Below are 24,026 nucleotides of genomic sequence, written 5' to 3' on the forward strand. Positions count from 1 at the left end.
AACCTGTTTCTTGTTTTGTATTATCCTTCTTTAAAGCTAGGTTCATCGAAGTGTGTTTACACCATTATCAATTATTAATTGAAAAATATTGTAATTTAAACAACGATTTCTCGTATTCTAATTTGTCAGCTGTTAATTCTTAAAGTATTGACGATTTCTTAACTTTCCTATTTTCTTTCATGGGAGTACTATTTAAATTATGAATGGTAAAAATTTGGTTAATACATTAATTTATTAATGCTTATTCGAATGTTGTTTTCGTAAAAGTGAACGATTTTTTTTTTACATTTATTAATATAAAAACTAATTGGACTTTTTAAAATAAACACTAAAATTATAAGCGTATCGTTGTTACGTAATCTAACAATTCGTGCAAATAAAATAAGTACAACTAGTACAAATATAATTTAGTTGAAATGAAAAAAGACACTATGGAAACAAAGTACGGGTACCAAAGCTGTACATTACTGCGATATTTTAACTGAAGTGTTTGTTGTTTGTTGTGAAAATTGGCATATGCGTCAAACAGCCTCTCAAAGGAAATTCATCCATTAAACTATATCTGGAGCATTTAATTCTTTCATTTAAATCAAAGTAAATTAAATTGATACTGGTATGTGTATCCTTAGAAGATTTTGAATAAGGTGTTATATAAAAATCTGAAACTACTAAGTGCAATGTCCAGGTGGATCGGTAATTAGTAAGGTAGGAAATTAAAAAAAAAAATCTTCGCCATTTTTAAAAAAAATATCATGACAACATTTTGTGTAAAGTAAGGGTTCACTAAGCTACAGTAGTTTAATTTAAATAATTAAATTTAAATACCAACATGAATTTTGAAATCATGACCAGCAGATGGCATTGATCAAATAAATTTTGCGGTACTGGAAAGAACACGTGTCCATACCAAAGACTTGCTAACACAAACGCCATGAAAAACTTGTCAAGGGCTACACTTTTTAAACAAGTTATTCAACAAGGATGATGGCAAAGAATTTGAAACACTATAGGGGTATCAAGAGTGAACAAATTTTTTAAGAAAATTAATGAATGGATAAATTTTGCTCTCTAGATTCTTTAACCAAAAAAGGGAGAAAAATTAAATCATTTTTGTGTCGTTCCTCATGAGTTGTATAAATGACCCCCAAAAAATGGCGTCAAAATGACGTAGCTTTAACATCTGTATGCAGAATGGTGGGCCAACCTATCAAGGTTGTCATATCTCAGGGATTTACTAACGATCTTTATGCCTTGAAATTGTTCATTTTTGTAAAATAAGTCTTTGATGCTATTTTGATAAAATTACATGAACTGATCTCTCATACTCAACATATTTACATCGATTTAATATAATTATGTAAAGAAAAGGTTCCTTGCAATAATCTTAACGTCAGCTATTCTGATAATAAACGTTACCTTTGATGTTCCAACAATTATTTTTTCTCATAATCATTACACTGTTAAATCATAGATTTGATTTCACACTATATAACTATATGGACTCTTTTTGACCACGGTCGTCTTGCATTGATGAGAATAGTATTTGGTTAAACGATTACTATCGTTCTCTAATTTTTGGGGTTTCATATTTTTATTTAATTCTAGTTTTTTTTTTAAGTCTGTCAACTACACACAAAACCCTGAAATAAAGTCTAGCAAAAAGTGGAAATGATATAATTTGAACAAGTTTGGAGTGGAAACCAAAATTGAATGCTCATCAAAAATTAACATCCAAAAAATCCCAGTAAACTTTTTAATGCATTGGATATTTTTTTCTCACTGGCTATAAGATTTATTTAGATGACCTTGCACGTGCCTAGAAAAAAATCTGGAGAAAAAATAGAATAAAGTACTTAATTCTTAAATGCCACTTCAATAGTGCTTTCACTAAAACGTGTCGCCCAACTTAAAGATTCCAGTACCTGGCACCTGAGCAGCGGACCTAGCCACTAATTCCGTGTTAATAACATCAATCAAACACGGAGAGTGGATGTCTATTGATTCTGTATACACACGATGAATTACATGTTCAGAGATGGTGTATATATACAACATATCAAACAGTTATTAATTGATTTTTATACACCAATATATTGTCTTCCCCCGAGTCAAGAATATTCAATTACCCATGTTTTTGGCTCTATCGTATGGTACTACCGGGATGCTATCGAGTTAAAATCTTATTTCCTCATATTTTTCATTATTTCAATAAAAAATATTCAAGAACACGCGCATTAGATCAATTAAAAGTTTTTAAACGTTTTACCACTAAGTCAATGCACGTTCTGCATTAAAATATTGAATATTTATGGAGAACAAGCATTCTCTCTGGTTTTTCCAACGTGCAATTAATGTGTTGTATGACTTGCTAGATGTCAAAATTTTATGCAGTTAGCGTTTAATTAGAAATTGTGCGGTTTAAATTCACATGGAATTTCGAAGTATGCCATTTTCAGGACTTGACCCATTTCTAAAATCCTGTTGCAAAGTGTGCAGTGCCGTAGCTTCTTTTGTTCTGATAACGTTATGAAATGAGCTAATGCATGAGATAATCTAGAAGTGAAGAACCACAAAGTACAAATCAATCAGTATTACTTGTAAAATATAAACATAATTGGATGCATCGAACCTTTATTTGCCAACTTCATCCTCAGGAAAATGCAAACTCTATCAAATGTAAAACATACATTATATAAACCTAACACCAACAATTTTAGTACTACATTTTAGTTTCAGAAATTGTGTTATTCATATTTACAACCGCAGAATGGCCTGCGCTAGGCAACTCAATGCCATTGAGAAGAGGGGTTCTTTATCGTGCCAGCGCATACCGTGTTTCAAAGGTATCATCGCCGGATCCACTCAACCTTCAGTTTTTCTTTAAATATTAAACTCCTTTTAAAGTCTTTCCCAAGATAATTATGCAGCACATTTGGACATTTTTTTTTATAAAAATACACATACCTGTAAAAGAAGTGCTATTGAAATAGTTGAAAGGGATCATTTCCACGATAATTTCATTGAAACATCATCATCTTTCACACGGAAAACTTCACAGGATCGGAAAAAGTTTCCTGGCGGAGATGTATAAAGGAGAATATTTACATCTTTTCTCCATTCGGAATACATCGCGCAATTTTACTGCGTTATCATCCGTGCTTACTGCAATACCAAATCCCCGTAGACATCACATTTTTTAGCATTGTATTGGAACCTGATAAATTAACAGGGGCGTATAGACTGAGAAATCTTGGAAATCGTTTATACTTTTAATGACCATCATTTGAACCCTGATGTATTTATAAATATCATGCAATTAAGCAGAATGTAAATCCAGGATATCTTCATCGTCGGAACCCACGGGTTTTCTATGCTTTCAAAGCAGTGTAACGGTTTGAAAACCCGTATGTTCCGACGATGGGATATCTTGGGACAGAGTGTATAAAAGCAATTCTAAGCTCGATTAAGTTTTATGGTCCCAGTCCCGATCTAATCTTTTCACGACTAAAAATTTTCTCCTTCCGTTTCCTTTACCTACATGTATAACAGATTTCAATATTTGCCCCCTGAAAATTCAGAAGACATCAGCAATAATTATTAATGTGGCTGTTCATTTCTATATCCATATAAAGCCGAAACTGCGAAAATAAAAAATATAAAGTTGATAGTTAGAGAGAAATCATCCTCAAAAGCATTTTTTATGTTAATGTTTTATGGAGGTTTATTTCTGGCAATTGAATATTGTTGAATGCCAGCAGACGTACGGTAAAAGAAAATCAAAGAGACGGGTCCCTTGGTCGTGAACGTGGTTAGACCGACGTGCCACGTTAAAAATTGTTTCTGCAGAACTCACGTTAAGACTGATAGCAGAGTCCAAAAAATAATTGTTTCGATATTTCGAGACAGAGTTTGCACAGCTAGCGCACCGTGGCTAAGTCTTGTCATCAACCAATTAGGCTATATAACGTCACCGGCATGCGGCGATACTCTTCATTCACTTCCTGTTCTTTATAATTTTTCATCTTTAAAAGGTGTAATTGATATTTTTCAACTCTTACATAAAATCGACAGGAACTTTCATTCATATTTTTGGTTTTTCCGTCCCAGCTCTCTTGCTCAACCAAATCGTCCCTTTTCTTATTACCACTCACCCATCTGTTTTGTTTTCCAATGCTTTGAATTAATCTTTCGTTCGATATAATTTTTCTTAAAATTCATATCATAATATCAAAATAAATTAAAATTTTCATTGATTAATTTCACGCCGATTTTCTATGGTTTTAGTGCGTCTTTAACATTGGTCTTATAACTACCCCTTCGTAATCTTAAGAAAGATAAACAACACAATGTGATGTTTCATACGATTCTTGCGCGGGTTATGTTTTTTTTTCTACATCGTAATCTTTATGTACAACATTTACGCTATATGAATTAATATTTAAAGGATTATAAAAGAATTGCCCGTAGTAAATGGTTTTGAGATTGATTTATATAATGTGCTATTTACAGTGGTCGTATGAATGAAAAGTTTTCAAGAGCGTCATACAGAAAGTAGGATTTTACTAAGCAATTTTTAAATAAAAAATCCAGACACAAAGAGATGTTAAACGGTTACATTAATGAGATAGAAGTTCATATCAGGATAAATCACTCAACACAGTACGGTGGTTCTCTTTATTCCACTTCTTTTCTATTTTTAAAAAGCATTAGCATGTTGTTCTAAATCATGTATGGTTGGGTCAAAGATGCTTTACAACATTATGTTTATGTTAGCAGAACGGATCTCAAGATATACTTCCTTTGAGAGTTTTTTTTATATAACGTTACAGCATCTGCTTAACCCCAAGGAAAAGGGGTACGAAAAAAAAATATAATTTGCAATTAAAAATAACAGATTTTTAGAATCATGAAGCCAATCTTAATTTCTGGGGTTGTGAAAACTTAAATTTTTTTAATACAATGTGACATAAATCTGAATTTTACGACAACCTGTATTTAAATATCTAGACAAGTTACTGACATGAAAACATAAGGAAACATCTTCGGATAAAAATGCTAAGAGAAATGTTATCAAAGCGTCTATTCTAATCGGAAATGATGTTTAATTTCACTTTTTTGCGATAAAACAATAAATTTGATGACTCATTAATTGATTTCCTGTTTATAAATTGCAAAGGCGTCAAAACTGAAATATGGTATTTCTAAAATTATTATGAATGACTATAAAAATCATCTACGTCAGTTTATTCATGACATCATACATGGCACAAAAAAGACCTTGGATGTCAAAGTCAGAAGTGAAACTCATAAACTTGAAAACGTATTAACATTAAATATACCTTCTATATAAGGGGATAATAAATCTTAGGTGTTATGAATATTCATTTAATTGGTTCAACACACTTTATGTCACTTTGAGGTACTATTTTGGATTTACAAAATTAAAGCATTTCACAAGAAATTCTAATTCATAATTTTCAATGTCATTTTGTTGTAAAATACAGACCTTTGCCGACCTTGGTCGTAAATAAAAGTATTAATGGAACTATTTGGAATAAAAAAAAAAGACATGAATTGAAATTAATTCAACTGCAACCCCCCCCCCCCCCCCCCCCCCCCCGAAAAAAAAAACAAAGGAGAAAGGACAAAAAACTTACTTATTCGATAAACATTGGTATGATTAATAACGATCTCACAATTTGTCATCAGCCATAAATGATTATACCACTTCATTTTAACTACATATATGCTGTTATAATTACCATCAACATCACAGCACGTGCACCCGTAACTGCATTTGTTCAATACTCTATGTAAAAATGTTTTTCTTAATTAAAATAACTTAGAGATCTCATTAACTCTAATATACAAACAAAACTTACTGTTTTCACACAATACCTTTCAGAATACATTTTCTCTACATGTGTAAAAAAAAAACCACCAAAAAGCTTGATATAAGATTTTATGATTTACAACAATAGAAAAAGACCTTCACTTTATTTGGTAGATTTTATCCTAAACAGTGAAAAAAATACACACAGTGTGTTAAAGAATGGACCGCTCTTTTATGCTGATCATGTTTCAAACTAAAACCGTGCCGATCGAAAACCATTTCTTAAATTTCACATGCGTCGCGCATTCTTTTAAAATGAAATTGTTCGTTAATCAAATAATGAGTACGTTATAAGTTGTTTGGCACGTTTTTGACAATCGTATCGCAAGTTTGTTATCCCTTTTCTTTTCTTTTTTTGTTTGTTTTAATCCAGTGATAGCAAGAAACTTTAACCATGGGGATATTAACAAGCGGACAATTCACCAACAAATTGCTTTTGGTCGTTTTATTTTGACCGTTGGACGTCCTGTATCCGTTGGGTAATTAAGCAATTTTTTAATCCGATGGACTTCAGTAAGCATTTTTACAATCGCAATTTCTCAAACCTTTCCGACAGAGCTTTTCTGAGTTCTGCCGAAAAGACCCGGGAAGTTCATTGGTTAGACATCGGTAGATTTTTTTCTTATCTGTTTGACTTCGGTAAATGTTTTTATCCATTTGACTTCGGTGAGTGGTTTTTTTTTCCGTTTGACTTCGGTAAATGTTTTTATCCATTTGACTTCGCTAAGTGTTTTTATCCGTTGGATTTCAGTAAGTGTTTTTATCCGTTTGACTTCGGTGTTTCTATCCGTTGAACTACGGTACATGTAAGTGTTTTTATCCGTTTGACGTCGGTATGTGTTTTTATCCGTTTGACGTCGGTAAGGGTTTTTTTATATTATAAATAGTGCCTGTTTGGGAGGGTAACATTTGAAATTGACACCCCGAGGAAACCATTGTCAACCGACGCGAAGCGGAGGTTGACAATGGTTTTCGAGGGGTGTCAATTTCAACTGTTATTCTCCCAAACAGGCACTATTTATTTTATTATACTGAATGTCTTAATTTTAGAGAATATTTTTACTGCTTTTATATAGAAATGACGTGAATTCTACGGCGAACCGTACGCGCATATTTTACGCGCATGTAACAATTCGTTGTGTTACCCGTTGCTAAGTATGTTGCTAACGCTGAGGGTAATAGAACGGATTATCAACTGCGTCTAAACCAATCAGATTTCAGTATTTAACATAAAAGTATAATAATATGTAGGCATAAAAATACGGGTATATATAAGAAATTATTTTGTCTTATACATTTGGGTGCTTGACATTATACCGGTATTAAAGCTAGCTTATAAACAAATTTCTAAAATACAAAATGTAAGAAAAGAGATTCACATAGTAAAATACCGATTTTGTTAAATATTGCTAGCGTCCTAAAACCCACATAAAACAACAATTTGAAAGAAAGCATTATATAGTTTAAGGTACCTCACTACATCAATACTTGTACTTTTTAAGACACCACGTCAAAAGATGGCAATCTAAATGTTAAATTGTTGTATCAATCGATTTGGTTGAATATCATCATAGCACAATGGTTAAAGAGTCGCAGATCGTGCGTTTGTATCCGTCTGCAGTTACTGTATTAAAGCTGACTTGATTTCATATAATTTTACACGCGTTATTTCTCTTTTACATGTGTAACTATGACCACAGCCATTATACTTGTCAGTTTCTATTGTTACGCTCATCGCTACACACTCCCTATACATGTATTAGGCGGAGAGCACTATTCATGCTTCGCCGCAATCAGGTGTTTTATTTGCCCGAACAGGTTACATGTACATTGGAGGGAAACGCGAATTGAAGAAAATATGACAATCACTGCACCGGTAAGGAATATCCAATGAAAGACGAAACAAAGCAGATTTATGAAATCCAGGCACATATATGTCAAACATCCTCGATCATTGCAGAACGTTTCTCCGTCTCGCGCTGTTATATCACCGCATATGCACAAACCATGCAATATATTAGATAACATAGTTTTCAGAAAACGGTTTTTTTTGTAGAATGTGATAAAAATGACAACACGTTGATACTTTCTTTGATTTACTATTGCTTATCTACTATGTGGGGTGTAGAGCGGCCGGGGTCTACAATTTGATGAAGACGCTATGGACTTTGTAAGAACGACACGCGTGTTCGATGTGCACGCTAGCAGCACTCGATAACACTATCTGTGCTAGATAATACAAATAACTTCTTAATTCCTTCAAATTGTGTATACATCTTTTATTTTATGATGAGTGTAGCTTTCATTTTCTTTTTCAATCCTGTTACTACGCCGTGTAGTTCGTGCATTTTGAAGTCCGTGCAACCTGAATGCTCGATCGGAAAGCAACGGAGTGTAACTTTCTTGACCGGTTAATATACCCCTGTAGCAGTTGAGAAGCAATCGAAAATATGGTGACCAACTGCTTTTATGAATTAATGTCAGTTTTACAGTTTTGAAAATCAATAAAAAAAATTATTTTGTCAAAAAATGCCATGTATACATGTACATGTATATACTTCTTATGTATCATAATCAAGTGCATTGTAATTCTCTGCTGATTAAAGAAATTATTTCAAGGTGTAGTGAGCCACATTAATAGATGCAATCTTTTCTGACTGACTCATGAATACCATGTGTTTTCTTCTTCAGGCAGGCGTCTGAATTCAGACAATCCTGTTTGCATTCTGAACTAAGACAATCCTGCTTGCATTCTTCAGTTCTGATACAATACAACATAATTGCAGACTATTAATTCATGTCACATGTGTGACCACAGTGCTGTCAGATACATGTACTTTAAAGTATCACAAACTAAAACACAACTACCAGTTTAACAGTTTTATTATATGCGAGTTCATTTTTTTTATATTAAAAAATCATAACAATTGATGAATATCAACAAATGGATATCTACAACCATCAGGATAAATGCAGCTCTCTTTTCTGTCCTACATGTACTACAGAATTTGTTCTGCATTGCTTGCCATCACCATAACCCCGGAGTACACAAAGCCATAGATACCACTTATCTATCCACACAGTTCTGGGAAATCGCCCCTCCTTAACTTCATTTACACTGGTTAATTAAGAGTTAAAAACCAATGTCCACAACTGTTACTTGAAAAGCCCAAGCAGTTAATGTAACCTTATCAAGAGGAAATATTTATCATACACCCATCAAAACACCCCTGACTTCTATCAGGTTTGTGTCTTTTAACCAGATAAGATTGATCACAGACTTGAGTTCATGCAATGGAAATAATCCTGGTTTGACCAGTCACATGTGAGCACCAATGAATGACCGCCGTCAGATTTCCTCCTGCCCTCTGACCTCCTCCCCCTTGACTTCAGTCAGACTCCATATCTTCCTCTTCCTCCTCCTCGTCTTCCTCAGTACCATTCACCTGAGCTGTATCTGTGGCTGCCTCAGTGTCCGATAAAAACAAGTCGTCAAAATCCTACAATAAACCAACAGTGACAGTAAGGCAACAGTCAAAGGAAGACAACTCATGACATTTTTTATCACTCCACCTATAAAATCACCTTACCTCAGTGTCTGATCTCTCTGGCATTAAATTGTCAATGGCCATATCATCATCCGATGATTCTGAAAAAGAAACAAGATATTGGTAATACTAAACTCTTATCACTGAAGTACTGAGGTGACAGAATTGTTGTTCAGGTTTTTTATGTTTTCTACCTTCTTGATACATGAGCAGTGGCCTCTGATCCACACTGACATCCTCCTCTCCCTGTTGTGACTGGCTGGCAATCTACAAAGAAGTCAAATTGATAAATTACAGAAAGACTGACTTGCGAAATCACAGGTTTGATTACAGAGAACATTTTACATTTTTAACAAGAGGCCCATGGGCCACATCGCTCACCTGAGGAACAATAGGTATGATAAAATCAGCTTAATGGAGTCATAATACAAACTATCTGGACAATGTACAATAATACATGTTGATCCTGCATAAATAAAATCCATTTTTCCCCTGGATATTCTTATGTTTATAATCATCTTTTCTAACAGGATGATTTTATAGTCATATCATATGTTGAGTATTGCAGTTCTCAAAAAGATCCTTAACAATTGTTTATATATGGGATATAAACGTACATAAACTCTGAACCTTCTTGTGAGGCCAAAGAATTGTCCTGGGGCCAAAGTTTTAACAATTGTAAAGAATCATCTGGCTGATTAGTTTCTGAGAAGAAGATTTTTAAAGATTTACCATATATAATCCTTTGTTAAACTTTGACCCCCCCATTGTGGCCCCACCCTACCCCGGGGATCATGATTTTCACAACTATGAATCTACACAACCTGAGGGTGCTTCCACACAAGTTTCAGCTTTCCTGGTCTTATGGTTCATGAGAAGAAGATTTTTAAAGATTAACTCTGTATATTCCTATGTTAAATTTCGACCCCCAATTGTGGCCCCACCCTACCCCCGGGGGTCATGATTTTCACAAATTAGAATCTACACTACCTGAGGATGCTTCCACACAAGTTTCAGCTTTTCTGGTCTTATGGTTCATGAGATGAAGATTTTTAAAGATTTACTCTATATATTCCTATGTAAAATTTCGACCCCCCATTGTGGCCCCACCCTACCCTCGGGGGTCATGATTTTCACAAATTAGAATCTACACTACCTGAGGATGCTTCCACACAAGTTTCAGCTTTCCTGGTCTTATGGTTCATGAGAAGAAGATTTTCAAAGATTTACTCTGTATATTCCTATGTAAAACTTCGACCCCCCATTGTGGCCCCACCCTACCCCCGGGGGTCATGATTTTCACAAATTAGAATCTACACTACCTGATGATGCTTCCACACAAGTTTCAGCTTTCCTGGTTTTATGGTTCATGAGAAGAAGATTTTTGAAAATTTCTCGAAATTTTTCATAAATTTCTAATTATCTCCCTTTGCAAAAGGGCGTGATCCTTAATTTTCACAAATTTAAATCCCCTTATGCTAAGGATGCTTTGTGCCAAGTTTGGTTGAAATTGGCCCAGTGGTTCTTGAGAAGATGTTGAAAATGTGAAAAGTTTACAGACAGACGGACAGACGGACGGACAGACAGACGGACGACAGACAAAATGTGATCAGAATAGCTCACTTGAGCTTTCAGCTCAGGTGAGCTAAAAACTAATAAAATATAACAAAATATACATCAAAAGATTTTGAGCTAATATGGATAAGGAACTACCATAACATCCTTCTCTCCCTCCTGCCCTAGCAATGACTTTGATATATAAAAATCAAAATATTTATTTTGAAAACTAGGCAGTACCTGAGATAACATAAGCTCCAGTTTCCCTTTCAACTTTGAGAGCCGATCAACTAATCTGGTCCGGGAATCCATAGACTGATACAGTGCACTTAGATTATCAACCATGTCTGGAAACTGCAAACCAATACACAAAAATTTAACCGTTTTTACATTGTTTTTAAGTTAGTTTCAAAATCATCACATAGCTTTCACAAAATCATTTTCACACTCCTTCTAGGTATTAAATTAGAGCTGAAACGAATGTTCGAATATTCGCGAATGAATAGTAAATTTCTAATATTCGAATAGATATTTAGTATTCGAATATTCGGTCACATGTTTAATACCCGTATGCATTGCTGTAAACGATGCAGCATCGTGTTATTTCGTCACGATGGAAAAGAGAAGCTGGGTGTGGGAGCATTTCACGTTGAACGAAACCAAAGACAAAGCCATTTGTAAATTATGTCCTGTCGGCACAACTAGCCTTATTTATAAAGGCACGACATCAAACCTTATTAATCACCTTAAAGGCAAGCACCCGTCGGCCTCATGGTTTGTAAAATTTATCATTTCTCCGAACTGTCATACTTGTTTACATTGGAAGTAAAAGCAGAGTTTACATCGCTCGGGTAGAAAAAATCCGGATTTTTCGATTCATATTTATTAGAACAATTTATACGATGAATGAATTATAGCATGATATACTGAAAAATATGTTTGAGCTAGTGTGAATAACGCAGTGATAATTCTATTTTTACTTGAGTTTATTAACAAGAGTTGTCGACAAAAAATGCCATTCGTTGTTTCATCCTGGCGATTTTAGCTAGTAGAACATTTTGGCGATTTTAGCTATTAAATTTTTTTAATAAAATTGTTAAAATAAATCGTTTGTAGGTATTGTATGTATGCTCAATTAATTTGATTCCATATTTTCTTTTAGTGATAATGACCGCGGTAAAAAGAGGCCATTGAAATCTCAATCAACGCTGCAATTTAGCAAGAAAAAACCGAAGTCGCGAGAAAGTTGGTTATTAACTACTAAGTATCTGGTCGAGATGTGTGCTAGAGATCTACGTCCCCTTAGCATTGTAAACGGAGTAGGGTTTAGAAATTTTGTCCACTCACTTGACCCAACATACGTAGTGCCTTCACACACCACCATGAAAAATTACACTAATTATTACTACGACTCATTAAAGCAAACAGTAGCGACTGAATTACAGTCACAATCATCATTAGCTTTCACCACTGACACGTGGACATCTTGTGCAACAGAGGGGTACCTAACCCTGACAGCTCATTTTATTGATAGCATGTGGCAACTTCGTTACTATGTCTTGGCTACGATAGAGGTAAAAGATCATCACACCGGGGAAAACCTTGCGAATGAAATCAAATGTATTGTAGAGGACTTTGGGATCTCCAAGACACCAGTGTCAGGCATCACAACGGATAATGCCGCCAATATGGTAACTATGACAACACATCTCGACTGGCCTCATATTCGTTGCTTTGCGCATACTCTGCAGCTAAGTGTGAAAGCTGGACTTAAAATCAAGGAAATTTCTAGTGCAGCAGCAGCGGCCAGAAAACTTGTCGGCCATTTTAAAAGAAGTTCCCTGGCCTCTAATGAGCTCAAATCTCGCCAGAGGCAGTTAGATTTACCACAACACAAACTTCTTCAAGATGTCCCAACCAGGTGGAATGCTACATATATAATGTTCGAAAGGCTCATAGAGCAGCGCCTTGCTATTTTTGCAGTCCTGCACAACAACACCATTACAAGTCCTTCCGATGCGAGAATCCTAGAATTACCTGATCAGGTCTGGAAAGTCATTGAGGACTTAGTGCCAGTCTTAAAACCACTTCAGGTTGCTACAACTACAATAAGTGGAACCAGTTTCCCAACTCTCAGCATGGTTTACCCTATTGTTATTGGTCTTCTTAAAAATCATTTGAATGTGCAGGGAGAAGACAGCACTGTTCTCGTTAAGTTTAAGGAAGCAGTTACCAAAGATCTGTCGTCTCGGTTTCCCAAGAGCGATCATGATTTAGCGACACACCATGCCGTTCTTACGTGCGCACTTGACCCACGTTACAAGTCCCTGAAATTCATGACAGATGAGCAGAGGAATCTCGTCAAATCAAACATAGAAAAATTTGACACCCAAACAGAACAAGTACCAGTGGAACCGCCGGTTGCGGTAAAATCGGAAAATACTGACAATGCAGAGAGTAACAAGGCTGAAGTCAATGCAATGAGTTTTCTGTTAGGCGATCTAGTCGATTTAACGGGCGAAGAAGTAGATGCGGAAAAATCTCTTGTACAAGAGTATGAAATGTTCGTCAGAGAGACAGCGGTAAAGGGAAATGTCGATCCTTTAGACTGGTGGAAAAATAAGGCAGATAGCTACAAAAAACTGGCGCCCATTGCAAAGTTTTTTCTTTGTATACCCGGCACGTCCGTTCCCTCAGAGCGCGTCTTCTCGGATACTGGGAATATTGTTACGAAAAAGCGAGCAAGTCTGGACCCCGACACAGTTAATCAATTGGTATTCTTAAGATCTGTATTAAGCTCTACTAAAACCAAAGTCGACAGCGCAGAGGAATCAGTTCTTCCTGACGACAAAAATTCTGCTTCCACAAGCGCACTTGAAGTCAAACAAGAGCGAGCCAGTGAGCCACCAAGTCCGAGTAAGAAAGAAAGTTTGCCACCCCTTCCATTACTTGAGCCAGATAATGATGAAGATGATTAAAGATCATTTGTTAAAACAAAAGTTAGATCCTTTCTCTGTGCAAGTTTACGTATTTTTTTTCATTTACCTGACATTGTTAAATGATTTATTACAGAATACAGAAATTCTGTATTATTATTTTAATTGCTAGTTTGCAGCATACATCTACATGAATTACTAGGTAAGTTCAAAGTCATGTATTATGATGTATATCGACGGTTTCTTAATCTATTTAGATACGTCGATATTTTTTTCTTCAATTTGAAATAAACAGAACGTTTCCGGAATTGATGTCGTTATTGGTTTTTTAAAATACTATAATCAAACATGGCGGAAAGCTTTGTGTACGTATCGACAGGAGTTGGGACCTTACAACTGCAGTATATTAAAGTTATTTTTCGATTGTAGTTGATAGAGATATCATTTGCATAAAAGAATGCACACCAAATACAACGGAAAAAGTTTATTAAATGACTACATGTACCAACATCGAACTGAGGTGTTTACGTAACCTACACATAAATTAATACGGTCATATAAGGTAACAAACATGCATAATACATTGCACATGACGTCTACGAATATTCGAATACGAATAGAATAGCAGTCACGAATATTCGAATATTGATTTTGGGTATTCGTTTCAGCTCTATATTAAATATCTGTTCGATGTCATTTATCATGATATCAATGAATTTACATGTACTTACTGTAATCAAGTAGGAAGTATGAACTGTCAGCAATGTCTTCAACCATTTAATGTACAAAGCTCCTCTGTAAAATAAAGACAAGACTGCACTCACAGACTTATTTTTAAACATTAACCTTAGGACAAGACAATATCAGATGACATGGCAGTAACACAAACAAATCTCATTAATCATCAAAACCTCTTACTTTTCGGATGGTTCTGCCACACAGTTGGTCAGTTCTTTTACAAGGGGAATAATTGCTTGAACCGGTAACATCTTAATGGTGTTGGTTATAATGGTATCACTAGTGGGCCTTCCAAGAACACTCTGTGGAGGAAACATCAGGTATGATTTTACTATCAATTACATCCAAAACGGCGTAAATTCTTCCTTTTAATCTTTAGAGGGACCAGTTAGTAAACTATAATATTTCTTTTTTTTGTAACTTATGTATAACTGTAGAATGATGTACCAGATATAATGTCTATTTGTTGAAAATCAAATATTTCAGGTTGTTGAACTGCTCACACAATCTATGATTTTTTGTTTTCATAACTGAATAAAGATATGCAGAAAATGTTACATGATTTGTTCCGCTTTGTCAAACTAGAATGTGAACATGTTTACTAACACTACAAAACTGTGCTGTATCAGAATAAATGATCAACATGTCAGGTCAGGGATTGTATGGGGTGAGTAGCCCCTCCCTTCACTGTTCAGTAGGATCCATTGTATGCATCATATACAGACATAAAACAACAGACATTGACATATACATGTATAACCTACCTTCAGAATGTTTTTATCGTCACTCTGCAGACCCTGTGTAAGCAGTCTCACTAAGGTATCAGCTTTGGGTGGCTCTTTCAGCGTCTCTGGCTTGTTTATACTGATAGCATTCAGTCGCTCTTCCATATTCATCTACAGATAAAAATCAGACTACTTAGACTGATATTTAAAAGGACACCATTTGTATATATTTAATGTTTAAAAACTTGGTTTTGGTTTTACCCCCTTTATTCATCATCACAAATTAAATTTTTTTCAATGTGAAAGAAACATTGCATATCAAATAAACTGACCAAAAGTAAAACATGCACATCATTAATACATCTCTTAAATCATAAATGACGAGTAATTAAAGCATTAAGAGATGATATCTTTTCATGCCTTACATCAGAGACTGATGGTTTTCTTTTCCTCTTCTCTTTCAGTGACGGTCCACTGGCCACTGTGTTTTCAGGAGCAAGAACCGTCACATCGTTCGTTACAGTAGGTGTCTTCACCTGTAAATCCAAAGAATGCGAATAATTCAACTTCTACACAATGAATGTTTGTAGCTGTATTCGTCAAAGAATACTTTGCAATTATATTTAACATAAACAATATTTGGCACAAATAAGGTTTTTAACAAGTTACATTGTGTATTTGATTTAGTGCATTTCTAAATGTATTCATTCATACATATTTAAGTATATGCAAGACAATGGCCATGTATTACATTTACTGTATAATTTCCATCATAAAAACAACAATATACTAAAAATTATTTAATGCAATGAAATTTTGGTCTCTCCAGCATATATATCACAGTGAGTTTGAAGCATCTAGTTTTATAACAGTATTTCACCTTAGCAACATCTCCTTGTTGTTTCATGGTGGACAATATTGGTTCATCTCGTATCAAACACATATCTGAACTTGTCATATCCAACTCCTGCAAAATGTACGTATTTTGATTTAATTTTGAGACATCATTAGTGAATGTTCAATCTTTTAAAGTGAATCTCTCTGATTTGCTATTGCAATAGCAGTGAATCTTTTTTACCACTGACATTCTCTATTATAATTTTGATAAGGACAACCAATATCTAACATTTTTCTGCATCAATTAACATTCTTCCTACTTGCATTTTAAATTTCTTTTCTTTTTAATATTTGAAAGAACTCTATGCCTTGACCATTCATCTTACCACTTTCTCAAACACAGGTTTCAGATAGTTCCCATACACTATCAACAGGCGCTGGTCCTCACACAAGTGACTGGCCAGCACTTGGATTGGTTTAGGCACTGAATCGCTTCCACCAGAGGATGCTATCTGAATGGTTAATTTTGGCTTTAGAGGTTTCTTGACTTTTCTGTTAATTGAATTAAACAAGAAAACATTAATTTCATACTGTAATTCTTCTTTTAATTGACAAGGATTACATCAAAACATTCTCAGAATCTACTGTACTTCGTATGGGATATCATATGTTGTGTGTTTGTCTTTCAAATCTAAATTTTTTTAACCACAATTTTTCTATAAATCTTCTATTAAAATTTGGTGACCTTTTATTTCTAACATATATAGGCATACATTAATATCAACTTGTATATACAATCACAACACATTACCCATTCATTGTATGATCAAATATGAGCACTTGTCCACTTCTCGTCACAGCAGCTAGTACCACCTACAAAAGAAAGAATTATCAAAAGTAGCATAACGTTTTCATTTTCAGCAAATAGGCCAGTATTGGCTAAATATTTAGAAAACTATTTCAAATATTGTAGTTTGTTTTCTATTTTTTAGCAAACCAAATCAAACATTAGACATTTCTCCTACTGAGCTTTCCCAATCTCTCAAAACCAAATCTGATTACTAGACTGGATTAGTTATGAAATTTTTCTCACACAATTGTATTATAAACACAAGATAAGCATAAATGTACCTCATCCTGGTTTTTCCGCAAATCTAACATGACCGGATCCTCTGGAAGTGAGAAAGTTGCTGTGGAGCTTTTGTCTTTCACTGCAGTATTCACTTGCCTTTGAAAATAAAAAAAAATTTTCAGAAAATAATTCTTACCAAATATACATTTGTAGAAATTATTTCATTTGTACTTGACATACACACAAAAAACATCAAATTCAGCGTAAGCACAATTCAAGTCAACTTTGAAGAACAAAATTATATCATACATGTTCATGTATATACCGTTATATGTAATGATACTAAGTCATGACAATCTAAATGATTACTATCATAATAATGTTATCGTACTGATCATCATCTCCATCACACAAATTATATAATATTGACAGGTAAATTACATACCAAACATTCACAAGTCTGTCATTTAAAGCTGCCGACAGAAAATACACTCCTTCTGGGCTATCAGGAAGCTCCGTCGGATTAGAAAGTATGGGGAGTAACCGAAACACTTCTGTTGCATGACCAGTAAATTTCTACAAGATGCAAGAAAATAATAAATGAATCCGATTTATCAAAGCAACTGAATCACAATGAACTTGACAATTTCTTGCAGGCCAATTAAATTCACATCTTCTTGTTCATCCAAATTTTCTTATCATCTTTAAAAAAATATTTTTAAAGTTAATATGTAATCAAAATTCTTGATTTTCTCAATTCTCCAACTGTAAAGAATTATATATCTCATTTTATAATATATTAAATACAAGCAGGGTTCTATCTGACACACCTTTAATACACTATATGTTTCTAAGTCCCACAATTTGATTGATCTCCCTGAAGACAGGAGGTGATTTTGGGCACAGAGACAAATGGAGTGAATGCTTCCACTGTCACCTTTCCATTTACTGAAATAAACATTGACTATTTAGGTGATTGTTAATCCCAGTGACAAGACTGAAATGAAAGTAACATCATTTTTCCCATCGCTAAGAAAGTAAATTTCACAGATATTGTTCGGAGTTTTTTTTTTGCATGAAGTTTCTTACTGTTTGACTTTTCCTGATATTACATCCCAGTGAATAATATGCCTATCACATGAACAGCTGAAGATGGTATTGTTCTCTGGATGCCAGCACACATCACTGACACTGTCTGAATGACCTTCCTCCTGTAATAACAACCATATACATGTAAATTCAAACATCCAGCAATAAAATATTTCAACAAGTAAAGTATTTTGTAATTCTCTCCTAAAATTGAATTACCAGTAATACTTTTTCTTTAAATTTTATAATAAATTATGCAACAGATCAATAACTTTAAAATCAGTCATTTTTTATTTTTGATTGTTTCAGGATAATGTTTGGTTCATAGCCAAAGCTGCCTTCTACAGAACTTAAGTTTTATACTGGTAATTTTTCTTTGCTACGTTGAAATCATTTGACAAATACCATTATAGTCTTGACATCTCCTTTGACAATGCTGTATATAAGGATGCTTCCTGCAGTGGTTCCAACTGCTATCAAATCATACTGTTCTGTAATGGCTACACCTCCAGATTTTCTTCTTTTCTTTCTTCCTGGTGTGTCCTAGGAATGTCAAAATAAAACGTATGAGTGCTTCAGTCTTAGCAAAATTGAAATTTATAAAGATAACTAATTTTCTAATAATTTGATTGGATAACATTGAGTACTAACTTTGCATTATTGAGGAAAGAGTCATCTTGATATTCCTTTCAGGATCTAAATCTTACTTTATTTTAGCTATCAGTTTTTGAACCGCAAAACACCTTTCATCAGCATCAAAACCTATTTTATCACTTTCTGGTTTTCTATAATCACAATGTTCAAATCATGGTTTGCAAACTTAAAGAACCCAGGAAAGAACAAACAAGCTTACATTTCCCATGTTGTCCCATTTCTTGACAATGCTACACATAATGAATGGCATGGCATGCATCAAATAAACAAAATATTTTGATTTTAAAATGAGTAAAACTTGCAAAAAATCAACACATCAAAACTTCCTGCTGCTACTAATTTACTAAAGCCTATGCATCTCTATACTTCTGTCTTAAACAAAATAAAACTCTCTATTCAAAATGGCCAAAATTCCCCAGAAAAATAATGGAATTGGAATTTCCTGGTAATGTGGACATCTACATATTGTATACGTAATGCCTACAGTTTAACAAAATTCCATGCAGTGGCTTAAAGCAATATGAGCTGTATTTTTTAGAATTGTATTTTGTTGTAAAATCCTGCTAGTATGATAATTCTGCATGTGACTTAAACTTTTACGATAAATACGGTTGGAAAAAATCATTAATTTTTGTCAGAGGAAAGATAATTCTTCTAAGGAACATATAGTAAATCAATTTTTGTACAGGACGACAATAATTCAATTTCGCTCCAATTAATGCTCCTTAACGGCCCTTTTCACACAAATTTGGCGAAAAGAAATTTAAAAACCATGATATCTTTGTCATTTTAGTAAAAAATAACATTTTCGTTAAAAAAAAATTTTATCATGAAAATTGCAGCTCATATTGCTTTAAATGGAGTTTGCTTACAAACTGTTCATTACTTTATTTAATAAATGGCCAAAATTCAATGTTCAAAAGTACCGAAATTCCAAGAAAAATAATTAATTTAAAATCAGAATTTCAGGTAAAAGTAAAGTTAAAGAGGAGTTGCCCTTACAGAAAAAAAAAAACAGGACTGGTGGGTCAAAAACATTACAGTACACATAATATTTGCTTTTGTTTTATTTTTGCCCCTCTCACTCTTGTTGTCAGTGGGCAAATATTAGAATGGGCAAATTCCAATGTTTAAATTACAGTACCGATCAGACCCAACCTAACACGAGAGTAAACCCAAACTAAACCCTGGGTTTACTTTGGGTTAACTTTTTGAAAATTTCGGTCCAGTCAAGGTTTACTTTGGGTTAACTTGGAAATTGCTTTTGATGTCAACTGTACGCTCTGAAGTGTGAGGCAGACTCGTCTTTTACCTTACCATCCTACTGTCTGTAACCCCTATCCCTTGTATATTTAAAATACACAGTTAGCATCTGCTTTCAGGGGTATACTTCTGACCGGGTCAGAGTTCCCGAAACCAGTCCAAAATCTGTCGGACAATTGTCCTGTAATTATTCAAAATTTACCGGACATTTGTAAAATTTACCAGACATTAAAACTATTGCGAAAATATGCAAACTAAAATAAAAAGAGTTGTTTAAAAATGTTTCAGGCTTATTCAATTTCTTATTCAAATCATACAAACTACCTTTCAATTTCAAGAACAGTTTCGTGTATCAAATAGTTATTTAATTCTTCTGGCTGCTCAATCTCACTTTCACTCTCTAAAGTTTCCGACTCATAGTCATTGTCATCAGTTTCTTCCCAGCCACATTTTTTCGAGATCATGATCAAATAGGATATTGACTAACGTGTGTAAAAGAAAAAACACGTAAATCCGGATTATCAACAACGCACGTTCATAATTTTTTATTGCATTTTATTGAAATTCTCAACTAATAAACTATCTCTGAAATAAAATAATCAACAGTTTTAGACTTTCTGTCTCGTAAATTGTTTTTTTAAACAGTGCCGCTCTCTAAAATTTATCGCACATTTTGACTGATTAAATTTAGATTTTACCGGACCCATTCAAATTTTACCGGGGATCCCCGGTGGACCGGTGCGTTTCGGGAACTCTGCCGGGTTTACTCTCTGTGTCCACTCTCGGTTTACTCTGGGTCCACTCTAGTTAACTCAGGGTTTAGTTGGGGTTTACTTTTGTGTAAGGTTGGGTCTGATCAGTACTGTATCTCTCCTAAATACAACAGTGTCTGAAGAATTCAAGACGGCAAAACTGTTTGCAAGTGTAAAAGTGCGAAATTATAAAGGGCGAAAATACTTCTGCATAAAGTATATCCCTTGCAACTTGTAGCAGTGGGTATAATAATTCTTAATAAATGAAAGAATGCAATTGCTCTGACTAGATAATGCATATCCTATCAATAAGGATCTCTGTATCCTAGCCAGGCTTAATGTCACTAAGGTATTAAGGCATATGAGAGTGTGACTTTCCTCTGTTTTAAAAAAGGGAACTGTGGTTTATGAATTGGGAATTATCATTAAAATGCCTGTCATTTGGGAAAAACTAGTGTAAGTGTAATTATATATGAACTAAATTATAATTTAAAGCTGAACACCGCTCGTAAATAGGCACTGTCCGCCATATTTCTCTTTAATCACTGCTGTCCCTACAACCCTTATATATAAGGGACAGACCTCTAAACAGTTCAAAGTACTTCGCTGTAGAGGTCTCACCTGTGTGGACGTACATTTTGTCTCGCCGTGTTACTCGGTGGCGATGAAATTATCAAATTTTACGCACCTTTTTGAAGCCAGGAGAATACTAATATCAAATAAATTGGTCAATGCATTATTTACGCACAGAAAATGAACGTAAGATAAGAAAAAAATGCATAAAATCTAATGACCACGAAAGGAATACTACATGTCGGCCACGAGGTTCAGGTGTGCAATCGGGTGTAACATGTCGAAGGGTTTATATACCAGGTATCTGTGTGACGGTGCCTATTTACGAGCGGTGTTCAGCTTTAAATTATACTGATTTGTTCATATTCCATCTGTTGTACATTGTATCATCATTAACTACTTAATGTTCTTGTCTTTTACTTTAATATGAAATCAGATACCGTGGTAAATGTATGTCTTTTCAATTGACATTTAAAATTTTGGTGCAAAGATCAAGCTGAATTTTAGACCTAAATTGGCTGCAACAGAAAAAATAATTGCAAATTCATCACAAGCCGGGAAATTCTGTGCAGTGGTTTAATTAACTAAAAGGAATTATGCTTACAAACTGTTCATTACAATATTCAGTTTCAACAAATGACCAAAAATCTACGTGCAAAAGTGCAAAGATTTCAGGAAAATAGTGGAACTGAAATATCCCGGTAATATACACATCTATACATGGCATCCTAGTTCCCTACAAAGTTTCAGAAAATTTCACTACAAAATGACTGACAAACTGTCTAACCGATCAAAATCATTATACCTCCTGCAACAAAATGTATGAGTGCAGTATGATTAGCTTTTATTCATCAAATTACAATTTGACAAACTTCAGGTATATAGTTTCATCTTAAACATGCAAAAACAAACCTCCATATCAAAATTTGGTTCTATATGCTTTAAAATAATACAACTTTAAGGTACAGAAACTAAGGGTACTACCATTTTTGGTGACCTATACCCAACCTAACTAAAACTGAAGTGCTGCGCAAATTATCTTGAAATCCACTCACAATCCAAAATATTATTTCTTCAAATGACAACCCTTGCGTGTCTTGTACAATAGTGATTGATAAGAATGTCAAAATAAAAAGTTTTTTAATTTTTCATATTTGCAATTTGTCATTACATCTCACTTAGAGTGACGCACCAAAATATATTTAATATAAAATTTGACAATTAGTTTCTTTAAAATCTCGATTTTTTTTCCCCAAAATAGTGAAAATATATAATGCACATATCCAGATGTCGGGTAACTAGAATTACCGAAATACCCGTGATATACCGAAATGCCCTTCAAAAACACCGAAATGCCTCATTTGAGCACAAATATTTAACATCATAGTTTAAATCTAAGTGTTTAAATGTATTTCCCCAGTTTTCAGTTTGATAATGTAATTATTTTGACTTAAATAGCTATTTTTAACATTTGTAGAAATTGGGTTAAGAACGATAACTCTTGCATGAATTGCTTTTCACTTGAATAGAGGTGTGAAATTTTATTCCTAAGAATTAAAAGTAACAGTTTATCTGCTTTTATTTTTTAATATCATATAATAATCATCAAAAATCCATATAGAGTGGAAGCAACTATAAAAATAGCAACTATTTTAAAGACGTAATTCCTATCAGAATTGCTCCTTTCTCCTGCACACGTATATAACACAAGTTCAAGTATTATAATGAATATACATTTATTCAAAAAATTAACTTTATATACAATAACTATCTATATAAAATACTAGACATACACTCTTTATGGCGTAATAATGGGCATTTTGGTGTTTTTGAAGGGTATTTCGGTGTTTTCACCGGGTATTTCGGTAAATCGCGGGTATTTCGGTAATTCTATGTACCGCCAGATGTCCTTTTCAAATTTCAAGACCATATGAAAATAAAATTCATGTACCAGGTTTCTTTTCGGTCCCCATGAAAGACATGTGCACGTCGCTGACAGGTGCGCACTAGGAGTGTACTCTTGCTTAAGGACACCATTATCTGCCTCCCATAGTTTCAACACTCCATCAGGGCTCGAATAGATGCTATATTGACTGTTGTCCGATATTGCAAACGGTATGATGGTAGCCATTTTCAACACGTGTTTCACTCTGCGCACGCGCGAGCAAAAGGCTAGACTAACTGCAGATGGACGAGTTTGTCACATGGCTAAAAGGCGAACTAAAATGCCTAAAAAACTATTCTAAAAATCCACAAAATTTCTGTCGTATTGAAAGACAGTTTATGGAAAATTGACTTTATACCATCATAGTCAACAATTCTTCATTTATCTTCTGGCATAGTTTTTATGGGAATTTTTCATATGATTGTCCGAATTTATTTTAACATT

The 24,026-nt window shown here is 34.2% G+C and overlaps 1 protein-coding gene across 1 annotated transcript; it reads right to left on the reverse strand.

Moving 5' to 3' along the window:
• Positions 1-8,758: 8,758 nt before the first annotated feature.
• LOC128176672 (WD repeat-containing protein 43-like) lies at positions 8,759-23,808 on the reverse strand. The gene is made up of 17 exons (XM_052843164.1): positions 23,589-23,808; positions 18,801-18,938; positions 18,396-18,517; positions 18,137-18,254; positions 17,752-17,882; positions 17,366-17,462; positions 17,046-17,107; positions 16,621-16,786; positions 16,278-16,364; positions 15,823-15,933; positions 15,437-15,568; positions 14,853-14,974; positions 14,666-14,729; positions 11,239-11,352; positions 9,636-9,708; positions 9,484-9,542; positions 8,759-9,393 (listed from the first exon to the last, which is right to left on the reverse strand). The coding sequence occupies exons 1-17, from the start codon at positions 23,766-23,768 to the stop codon at positions 9,283-9,285; spliced, it is 1,887 nt and encodes a 628-aa protein (XP_052699124.1). The 5' UTR covers positions 23,769-23,808; the 3' UTR covers positions 8,759-9,282.
• Positions 23,809-24,026: the final 218 nt, after the last annotated feature.

This window comes from Crassostrea angulata, chromosome 3 (genome assembly GCF_025612915.1).
Source record: "Crassostrea angulata isolate pt1a10 chromosome 3, ASM2561291v2, whole genome shotgun sequence".
Taxonomy (NCBI): Eukaryota; Metazoa; Mollusca; class Bivalvia; order Ostreida; family Ostreidae; genus Magallana; species Magallana angulata.

What these genes read in the sequence shown, in the direction of transcription:
- LOC128176672 (XM_052843164.1), bottom strand. Translation starts at nt 23,768, where the DNA reads ATGGCTACCATCATACCGTTTGCAATATCGGACAACAGTCAATATAGC. An exon ending in TGGAGCTTATGTTATCTCAG is followed by an intron (nt 9,709 to 11,238) that starts GTACTGCCTAGT and finishes ACTTCTTTGTAG; the next exon opens with ATTGCCAGCCAGTCACAACA. An exon ending in ACTGCTCATGTATCAAGAAG is followed by an intron (nt 9,543 to 9,635) that starts GTAGAAAACATA and finishes TTTCTTTTTCAG; the next exon opens with AATCATCGGATGATGATATG.